Below are 11,158 nucleotides of genomic sequence, written 5' to 3' on the forward strand. Positions count from 1 at the left end.
AGGGCTTTGGATCCCTATGTGGATCTGAGCCTTTGCTTCTCGGACCCCCATCTGCAGGCATTTGCTAGGGGAACACAGCCTAGTCCAGGGCTGTCCAGCTGGCAGCCTGCAGGCCCTACATGGCTGATGAAAGGTTAAATTGTGTCTTGTGGGTCTTGTTGGTGTGGCCTCAGATCCCAGGGGCTGTTGTTCGCCCTGAGCCCCCTTGCCCACCACTGAATTTGGAGTCTTCAGTTGCCACTGCTGATTCATATCACCAGCAGGGGAAAATCAGGCGTGAGAGATGGTGTCATTCACTCCCTGGGTCTCAAGCCAGTGTAGCTGCTCCAGCATTTGTGTTCACAAACCACCACCCCACCACTGGAGGTGGGTCTGCAAGAAGCCTGACCCACAGAGCCAAATAAGTTGGACAGCGGTGACCTAGTCCATTCCTGCATCATGGAAGTTCACCAGGCCTGCTTCTTCAGCCTAGCAGGCTTGGCAGAGGGATGACTGGAGGGAGGTGACATTTGCAGAAGGATGCCAGGGAAGGATGATTTAGGGTAGCGCCTAATACCGAGGAATAGGGTGAGACTAGCAAGAGGGAAATTTAGGGTGAAAATATCCCAGCACAGCTGGCTGAGGGGGAGACCTGTGGAGTGGCTTTGCAAGGGTAATGGCAGAGGTTCCATTGTTTGGGACCTTTCAGTTATGCTGCAGTACATGGGGTGGTGGGGAAGACACACAGATCTAATGGGCTTGACTCCTGTTGGGGGAAATCAATTGATTTACCTCAGCCAGGCCTCTGCCCCTCCTTTAACCCAAAAGGTCCTTTCTTGCCCCACAGCTGCTGATGGAGACGGTGGACTCTGACATCCGAAGCTGCCCGCTGTGCCAGCTGGCCTTCCCTATTGGTTACCCGGATGATGCTTTGATAAAGCACATTGATTCACACCTGGAGAACAGTAAGATCTGAGGCTGCTCCTCTTCACTCCTCTTTCCAACTTCCTTACTATGCCCTGGTCCCCTTTTGGATGCTGCATGAAAACTCGCGGAGCAACACGGCTCCCTAAATACCTCCAAGTCTTCAGTAGCTACAGGACAGACTGAACCACGAGTCTCGCCTCTCCCTCTCCCGCCTTGTCTCGTTTCTAAGTGGGTTTCTTTTCCCCTCCTCCTTCTCCCTGTCCCCTGGAAGAATAGGATCTGCAATACCTTTTGATGCTTGAACCAGCTGGGAACAACTCTGGTCTGGGCACTGGAGGCAAAGCTCTTCAGCGTGGCTTCTGACAGAAGGAATCATCTGCCCTTCTCCGTAGGTCCCTTCACAGCTCTCGCTGCACAGTTTGGTTTCTCTGGATGACCTCAGGGAGGAGGGAGTGATGGATCCCCCCACACATACCCTGAGCGGCAGGTGAACTGAGGGGCTGCCCCTTACTGAGGTGCTCAAGTGAGAGGCATGGAGAGTTTGCCTGTAATTTTGTGCCCATTGGGAAGGACCCAGAGGCTTGGCTCTCTCTCTCCCCTTTTCCTGGGGGTTTAATTGTTACAGGGCTAGTTGGTTATTTTGAGCATTGGTCTTGACAAGTTTCAGACCAACATGTTTCAGCTACTTGCTGCTGGTTCAAGTGTCTTTCCAGTCTTTTACATTAAAAGTCCCTTTCTCCTTGCAACAATGCTGCCGAGAAAGGAAACCCACTTTGCAGAGGCCCAGCATGGAAATCCAGTAATATTGCACTGAACTCAATGTTTGCTAGGGCCCGTGTCCTGGTCTCTGTGATGTCAGTGGACACTTCCACCACTGACTCTGGCAAGACCTCAGTACATCCCTGGTGCATTTATATTCTCCTCAATATACTGTTTTCTCCTTCCGCATACCAACACGTTGCTTTGAGTAGCTAATTTTCATAAACCCAGAATACTCTTGTGTCCCACATCATGGTCATGCCGTCACCTCTCCTGCAGTCCTGTGATGGCATGTGATTCTGTCATGGTGGCATAATGTTAATTCCATGGTGATTACTGGTGTGGATCCACGATCCGCTAGCTCTCTCTGGCCTTACTGAGCATATCCGCATTGTTGTGATTGAAACCAAGTCCCTTTCAACTGGCCAGCTTTCCCCAACTCCCCATGCACATGGCTCACACCATGGGGACTGTCTTGATGAAAGTATGTAGAGTCTTTCATCAAAACCATCCATGATGGGAAGACACCTTGGATATATACCACATCTCATCACGTGACCCAGGGTTTTTGTTTTTTTCTTTCTCTGGGTAAATCTATGCTCCATCAGGACCCTGCACATTGGTAACGGTAACAGTGTGGCTGAAAAGAACCATCCACTGGGAAGGTGGGGACAGACCTTGGTGGCTCTGCTGGGCCAGATCCTCAGCTGGTGTAAATCAGCATTGCCCTTTTCAGGTCAATGGATCTCCAGTGAACTCATTGGAGCCAGGTCAGTTTACACCATCTGTGGATCTGGCCCTTTCCTTCCTTTTTCGGGCATACCTACACTTGCCGCCCAAGTAGTGGAGATGCCATTGGCCTTCACCTTTCCTCCAACATTGCCTTTGCCCCTTATCAGCTTTCCTAGCTCAGCTGCAGAACCTCCAAAAATTCATCCAAACTCTTTGTTTTTTTTGGGAGGGTGGGGGAAGGGAAGGGAGAAGATTTCCTTCTCTATTGGCAGTGCATGAGCTGGGCTATAGGGTTCACTCATGGACACTAGTGTCCATGATGCAATTCCTAGCAAACTAGCTGTTTTTCCCTGCTCTTCTGTCTAAAATTGGGCCCAGCCCACTGCTACTGGGGCTGGAATTGGAGTTAGACCTCTGACATGTTGAGGGTTATGGGAATCCAGGAGTTTGGCCTGGGCCCTTCTCTCTTACTTTGTCGCCTCCTTTGAATATGGTCCCAGAAGTAGCAGGGCCAGCTTGTGGCTGAGAAGTCTCTGGGAAATTCTGGTCCGAAGCCCTGATTTTGGGAGTGGGTCCACAGGGTTGTGTGGGGGGCAATCACAGTGCCTTTCACAGTTCAGTCAAAAGAGAAGCACAAGAAGGGAAGGAAGGAGACTGAGAAGTCACCAGGGTTCCCAGGAGGTGGGGCTGGGGCTTTGGTTAATCCTGAAGGGCTTCCTTAGAATGGAGGTCAGCTCAGCTAGTTGCCTCCACCAGGCAGAAAGGGAGTGGCTGACTTGTGCTCAGTATCACGTAGGCCTTTGCACTAATCCCACAGCCATGAACTCCCAGCACCCCATTCCCAGTGCACAAGGGATCAGTAATACAGTACGAAAGCAGTATTTCCTCTCACCAGGTAAAAGGACCAAACAACTTCCCGCCTATAAGCTGTGCTCTTTTGCCCCACTCTTCCATGGTCCTTATACCCCTCTGTGCAAGCCTTGTTGGCATCAGGACCTTCTAGCAACAAGGGGAAGCACCAGCTCCTTGCTTCAGATACTTTTCAGAGGGGGTTTATGCAGGCTCTGAGCTTCTAGCTATGGAACAGAGGATGCCCAGCATCTCACAGGATGGAACAAGGCACTCCATGCAGCCCAGGTAGAGGGCTCCAAACTGTTCTTCCACTGGTTTGTTGTTCTGCAGAGATCAGATGAGGGCCAACCTGCAGGCAAGGTTGTGGCTGGCTTTGCAGTGAGCCTTGACTTCACTACCTGGGTGGCTTAGATGTGCTCTGTGGCTAGGGCCCAAGCCCTGGGGAGATGGATTTCAGAGTTGCAAGCCTGTTAATTTAGCAATGGCTTGGATGCTGAAATTACTGGGTGAGGTTCTGTGGCCTGTGTTATGTGTAACCAACACTCCTGCCCCACCCAGGGGCACATCCATGCAGAACCTGGGACTAGATCACCATCATGATCCATTTTAGCCTCACAATCTAGGAGCTGGAGAGGGATTTCAGCCCCTACTTAGCTGTACTGAAGCCAGAGCATCCTGGCTGAGAGGGTGCTGTGAGGTGCCACTCAATGTTGCTACTGCTAGGGTGTGTCTACACATGCATTTACAATGGCTTAAATTTACTGTGTAGTAAGTGGGAATACTCAGGTGTCCACATGTGCAGGCATTAAAGCACATTAACGCAGTGCATGGACTGATTTGGGACTAAATTTAATCCCAAATCAGTCCCCACACACTGCATTAATGCGCTTAATGCACAGTAATGCATCTACATGTGTGTTAGTGTGCAATAAATAATCGAGCATAGGTTTGATAGTTGCATGATGCAGGTGTCAAATTTACTCTCAAGTTGGCCTAAGTTGCCATATTTACTGTGCAGTACAGGCATGCATATGTAGATGCGTGCCTGTCTGCACAGTAATTTTGGTTACTGCACAGTAAATACACACCCCTAGGTGTGTGAACATGATTCACACAATAAACCCAGAAATTTCAAATAGGAATCAGTAGTGTTAAAAACATTCTGATCTGTTGTGGGTTTTCTGAGCTCTTTGCAACAGAAGAATCATTCTGTTATTTTTTTCTATGGTAAAAAAAAACAAAAAAACCCAGGGAAACTAAGAGCTGGCATTTACTGAGGGGTGCCTTGAGTCTATCAAAGGGTGCCTCAAGTCTAAAAAGATGGAGAACCACTGGTGTAAAAGGAGACCCCTAATGCTGTTACTAGTGAATCAGAGAGTTAGCATGAGAGTAGATGAAGGGAACTGTGCCTTTAAGGCCAGACTGCTTTGGGTCAGAGGGGGCAGTCCCTGGGGCTATATAAGGTGGACTCCAGGGAGAACTGGTCAGTCAGGCTTGGCCAGTGCTGGGAAATGGAGTTCCCTACTACCTATTGCAGATACAAGGCTGTAATTGTGATTAGGCTCAAAGCTGGGAGAAGCCTAGTGGAACTGGGGAGGGTTTAGGGAGATGGCACCCCAGGAGGGAATTAAATTTGATGAAGCTTTTCATTTTGAAGGATTCATGGCTGCATATACCTTTTCTGCAAGGCATGGGGTGGCTGGATGAGGGTGAGAAGCTGCTGAGGGAGTGTGTAGTCTGTTTGTTATTGCAGGCTGCTTTAGGCTAGCTAGCTTAGGAGAACAGGTGGTGGGCTGAGAGCCCTGTGTACTGCTGGCTGGGCCAGGGAGCCTGCAGAGCTAGTGAGTAGGTGGGTGAGGGCCTCTAATGCCAACCATTGCATGGGCCCAAGCAGGGATGGCCCTGTGATGTGAAAAGAGAGAGCCACTTAAGATTGCCTCCTCTGACTAGACTGTGGGCCTACCCCTTAACTGTACTTGCCTCTCAACTGCCCTGCCTCTGATAGTAATCAGGCCACTTGGATGTTGGGAGGGCATGCAGGTGAGGGCCGACTGCCAGAGAGGCATGCCACCCTAGGGCACTTGGGACCCGGCTACACAAGGGCACAGGTCTTTAGCAGAGGATAAATGTGTATAAGCCAGTTCTGTGTATTCTGGGCAGATGGGGCTATAATACTCCCATTCACTGCTTTTTCAGAAAAATGGGGGGAGCGCACTGGCAAGGGCTTCATCCTGTGAGATGCAGAGCAATTTTAACCATGGTCTCCACTCGCATCCAAGTTGGTGGGTACCTTAAGTGCTTGCAGAACAGGCCTGTTAAAGGCCCTTTCAGCAGCTGCTGTAAATGAGTTAACTCTCTAGACGGGGGCAGAGCTGGGCAAATCCATATAGATGCGGGGGAAGCTTAACTTCCTTACCTGGCTAAGATGCAGACATGCCCACCAGTCATAACTGTAGGCATTTCCAGTAGCCCAAGGATTCTCATCATCTTGAAGTCATGTCCCACTGCAGTTGGGGGAGGAGCCATTCCCTGGGGGAAGGAGTCAAGGGCTAAAGAGGTGCCTGCCAGCATTTTACAAGAGCTTTCCCCTGCCTATTCCTGACCATACTTTTCCCACATCTCCTATGTGAAATCTACCTCAGAGCTGATGAGAACTCAAAATGCTGGGTTAAAAAGAGTGAGAGGAGAGGAGAACACATGCTGAAAAAACCAACTATGGGGCTGATCCTGCCCATGTCCTCCCCTGGCATGTCCAGGGGTCCAGTGGATTCAGTCCCATGGCGCAAAGTCCAGAATGACAGCTTGCAGCGCTGCCCTGGGTCCTCGGCACGAATTCCCCTGCCCAGTGACATGGGTGCAGAGTGTTCTTGCTGTGTCATTGAGTTGAGGCTACTCCAGGCCTGTTCCTTTGACCCCCCACCAACTGCCACCCCGTTCTAGTCCCCTACGGTCAGTTTTCTTCCAAAAGCAGAAATTTGCCATGTGGTATAATCCCCGCCTCTTCCCAGCTGACCGCCCAGTCAGGGTGGGGCTGAGCGGCCTGTCTGGTATTGTTCTATGCTGCATGCTGTCGACCGACCGTATCCCACCCACCCCCCTACCCTCCCTGCTCGATACGACATGCGGTCACAAGGGCTCCTCACTCGCCCAGCCCAGGAGAACTTGCAGAGACCTTGGTCTGTACGTATCTTCCTTTTGTGTATGTTCTCTTTAAAGAGATCCTGTGTTCTGTGAAACAGAATAAGTCAAATAAAAGTTACCTATGGACTGACCATTGCTTTGCAGCCAGTGCCTCTTGTGTTCCAGGTTGCAGAGGGTCAGCGGTTGCTTCATTTCTATTTTGCGCTTAAAATAGTGCAACTTGTTGTGGGCAATCTGCCATGATGGGGAGGAGTGGGGGTGTAATAACATTGCTCCTTGGAAAATAAAGGGAGTGGGTGTCTGGACTTCTGGTCTACATTCCCAGCTTGGGGAGGTGATGCTGTCCAGAGTTGGGAGAGGGGGCAAATGTGCCAGGACTCCAGCCCCTCCCCAAGGTCTAGGAGGGCTTGCAATCTAATAAGTAGTGCAGGGTGCAGGACTCCTGGGTCTCCTTCCAAACTTGGGGGGGGGGGGGGCGGTGGTGAGGGTGTGCAGGGGTTGGCAGACATTCTGTAGAGTGGGCCACACTTGAACAGAGAGGGTCTGGCTCTAGCACAGGGGTGACTGTTGTTACTGGTGACTTAGCACAGCACAGCCCTGCCCTCCACTGATGCCTTCTGGTGTTACCTTGGTCTACATCATGACAGCATCCCTACTAGAAAGCAGCTAAGACTATGGCATAGGCCCATATGGGCAGGTTGCAGTGCAGTGAGATCAAAACCAGACTGCCTGCTGAAAGACTACAGCATGAAGGGGAACATCTCAGACTTGTTTTGGAAAGGGATGGAGAGCTTGGCAGCTTTTTCCAAAAGCTGAGAAAGCAAGTGCATCATGCCTGGACTATAGGAAGCAGCTTCTTGCAAATAGAGACACTGAATGCAGGATTAAAGAGCACCGAGAGGCCATGACAGAGATCATGGCCCCATTGTGCTGGATGCAGCACAGAGGGAGAGACTGGTCCTAACCCTATTCACAGGCCAAAACCAGAAGGAGGCTCGGCCATTGGGTGGGAGGTCCTGTAGCAGGTGAATGGCAGAGCTGGGATGTCCTGTGCTAACCTCTTCCTCTCCACACTGGTCCCTTGTTACTCAGCACAGTGGAATGAGTGCATTGATGACTGCTGTCCCAGGAGACCCACCAGCCTTTGTGCTCAGGAGACAGGAAGGTTGGCAAGTTCAGACCGCCTGTTGCAAGTGACCTAGTAACCAGGCATTGATTGCACAGCCCAGTTCCCATCAGTGATGGATTGTTTCAGATTTACTGCGGTGCTTTCACATAAGTAAGACCAGTACCACAGTAGAAAAAAAAATAGGACAACCAAAAGTGAAACAAAAACTTTTGCGATACCCAGTGCGATCAGTGCATGTGTGAGGATGTTCCACCTAGTACCATTCTCGGGACCCACTCTGCCATGAGATGCAAGCACAGGGTCATTGCAAGTTCGAAACCTTTCATACCTCCCTTGCAGAGCCATTAAACAAGGCAGGATAAATAAAATCCCTAAGGAGCTTGCTGACTTTATGACTCTATCTCTCCTGCATAGGTTTGACCTACTGATCCCTCCCCCGTTGGATGAGCACTTTTTTTCCCACAGTTGTAATGGATCTCTACCTCGCATGGGTTCAGTGCAGACAAAGCAGTTCCCCCTGCAGTTTGTTAAGGGAAACTGCACTAGTTCAAAATGCAGGGGCTTGGGATCTCATTTGCAGAGCTTAGAGCAGGGATTGTCAACCAGGGTGCTGGAGCACCCTGGGCTGCTGTGAGATCCTTCTGGGGGTGCTAGGCAGCGCAATATCAGCACTGTTAGGGGTGCAAACGTCTACTCTTGATTCACAAGAGAAATTTAGAGATTTCAAACAGGAATCCTTAGTATCCTAAGGACTTTTTCACCTGCTCTGCTCTGAGTTCTTTGCAACAGAAGAATTGCTTTGTTATTTTTTTCCATAGTTAAAAAACAAATGAAAGCTCAGATTTGGCATTTTCTGAAAGGGGCCTTGAGTCTAACAAGGTTGAGAACTACTGGCTTACATCTTGCAGCTCCCTGGGAAACACAGGTGTGCCAGTGTCAAACCATAGCGGCTTTTCAGTGCTGAGCTGCATGGTACTTTCCTGAGATCATATCTCCTCATGAACTGGGATATTATCACCTAGTAGCACTTATGGTCCCCACTGGGGCCAGGGCCTCTCTATATGTGTCTAGAGATATAGTGAAAAAATCCCCCGCCCAAGGAACTTAAAATCTAGCGAGACCAGACGGGTTTCCCTTCAGGGTAGGAAGGGAAACAGCAACACAAGGAGAGGAAGTACCTTGCCTAAACTCACATGGAAAAGCCAGGACTAGACCCCAATTTAGCATCCTATGCACAAGGCTCTTCCCCTTCCTCTTTCATCCACTACCCCCCCCCCACAATGGCTTGGCATGGGCTTTGAGAGGTGCAAAGAGAAGATCATGACCTATGCAAGTCAGGAATGAACCATTCTTTTATTGTGTTTTATACCCTTAGTGGTCAGTCACTCATGTCTGCAAAACACAACACAGCTCAATGACTGCGCAGCACCACAAACACCCAGCCTCAATGTTTGCATATGCATCTCTTTTACATGGGGGTGGCTTTAGGAAGGGGAGGAGAAACCTGGTTTTTTGCAGGCACCATTGTTCTCACTAAACCGGTAACTGTGACCCCTGCCCCCAGCTACCTGGCCTTGGCAAGTCAAAGTCTGCACCCACCCAGCATGTTGAAATGATTGCAAATGCTGCCGGTGGATTTCTGCAGGCATGGTTTAAACATCTAGAGGGTGGAGAAGGATCTCACTTGAAGTGTATGAGCCAAGGGTCCGTTCCAGCCTTAGGCATTGATGATCCCAGCAGTGATTGGGGAAAGGAAGCTTTTTCTTCTTTTACGGGGGAAAATAAAATGCTTTGGTCTGCAGCTGAAAAGATAAGCATAAAAACACAAGCCCCATGACCAGGACAGATATGAGGCTACAAAGCACACAGTGGTTGAAACCACAAAGGAAGCAAACAGCAGGCGAGGTGTTTGGTAAGCAAAACACTGAACGAAACAGGAGATGGAGGAGAGAAAATGACTGAAAAGAAACCCAGGAGGGAGAGGACCAGGTTTGCTCTGGATGCAAGTTGAAGTCTGTCCAGAGGAGATTAGTTTATCCTACTCAAAGACCCTGAGGTAAAATCCTGGCACTCCTGAAGCCAATTGCCAAACTTTCAATGTGTTCAGTAGAATCAGGACTTTTCCCCTGGTCCAGAGTAATATCAGGGCTTTTCCAAAACCCACTGAGATTAGTGTCAAGACCCTTACTGATATTGATGGACTTTGGATTGTGTTGCTCAATAGCCTCCATGTTAGTCCATAGGACCTATGAAAAGAATGTGCCTTATGGCTTAATACATGTTTCCCTTAAAGGAACAGTATCTGCAGACGGAACTACCTGGAAGGGATTCATAGATGCAGTCTCTTCTGAGCTCACCAGAACAGCTACCAAAATGAGATGGTTCTGTGAGTCTTGTCCATAGGGATGGGGTTGGTTGGCCTGCTGAAGGGCCTGAGCCTGATCGGTGCTGGACAGTAGCTACCCTTACAGAAATCAGGGGCAAGGATGCTCAGGGCCAGTGGTTTAGTTTCATCGTTTCATAGTAGCTAGGGTCAGGAGGGACCTGAACAGATCTAGCCTGACCCCCTGCCACAGGCAGGAATGAATGCTGGGTTCACAAGACCCCAGACAGGTGATCATCCAACCTCCTCTTGAATTTGCCCAAGGTAGGGGCGAGGACCACTTCCCTGGGAAGTTGGTTCCAGATTTTGGCCACCCTAACTGTAAAATATTGCCTTCTGATCTCTAACCTAAACCTATTCTCCATCAGCTTATTACCATTGTTCCTCGTCACCCCAGGTGGTGCTGGGGAGAAAAGGGCTCTGCCTATTTGCTGTTGATCTCCCCTGATGAGCTTGTAGGCAGCCACTAGGTCCCCCCTCAGCCTCCTCTTGCTGAGGCTGGGGTGTGGAAAGACTGTTTCCCCATAGGCAACTGGGAGGGAGCCTTCTGTGTTCTTCACATTATGCAGGATGGAAATCCACAGGGCGGTGCAGGGGGAAGGGGGGTTGCAGAGCTATTACCACCTTTTCCCACCCCTCTCCCATGTGCAAGAGTGAGATGGTGGCATTAGCCTCTGTGTTCTCCAGAGAGAATCAGACAACTGCACAGGCAGAGGTGGAAGCTACCTGCTTGCCTTTGTCATGCTGTACAGGTCTGGGTACATGAATGGAGCACGCCCCAAAGTCTGTATTCGTAACATACTCTGCCCTTATTCTTACTGGGGTAGGACAGCAGGATCTGGCTTGATGCGTAGGCAGAGATATTTAGAGCCAAGATTTTTAAAGGAGCCCAGCTCCCACGTAGGCACAAGAGGGAACCAGCTTTCTAGAGGAGCTCAGCACCAGGGGTCACACAGCAGGAACTAAGCTAGTCAGAGAAAACCTGGCCCTAGGTGTCACCCTGGGAGCTGCCAGGTACTGAGCAGAGCTGGCTGGGAATGCTCCGAAGTAACATTCTCCATTTAGAAAATGCCAATCCAATGTATGCAAACATGTCAGGGGAAGGCAGCGGTTTTATCAGAGTCTCTTATGAAACATCAAAACATTGCATTTTGCTAATGCTGGAGGGCTTTGGCTTTGCTCCAACATTTGTTACTTGCATACTTTATTATAATGTATAACAGGGCTGTCCAGCTGGCAGCCTGTGGCCTGTGAGA

At 49.9% G+C, this 11,158-nt stretch overlaps 1 protein-coding gene across 4 annotated transcripts in view; it reads left to right on the forward strand.

Annotated features, from left to right (window-relative positions):
* Positions 1 to 6,521, forward strand: part of TBKBP1 (TBK1 binding protein 1) — a 56,917-nt gene extending 50,396 nt beyond the window's left edge. For all 4 annotated transcript variants that reach the window (XM_019482577.2, XM_019482575.2, XM_014603673.3 and 1 more), the window contains one exon: positions 827 to 6,521. In XM_019482577.2, coding sequence (XP_019338122.1) covers positions 827 to 955 — 129 coding nt within the window. In that variant the 3' untranslated portion in view covers positions 956 to 6,521. The remainder of the gene's footprint in view (positions 1 to 826) is intronic.
* The last annotated feature ends 4,637 nt before the right edge of the window (positions 6,522 to 11,158 follow it).

The sequence above is a fragment of the Alligator mississippiensis genome, chromosome 4 (assembly GCF_030867095.1).
Source record: "Alligator mississippiensis isolate rAllMis1 chromosome 4, rAllMis1, whole genome shotgun sequence".
Lineage (NCBI taxonomy): Eukaryota > Metazoa > Chordata > Crocodylia > Alligatoridae > Alligator > Alligator mississippiensis.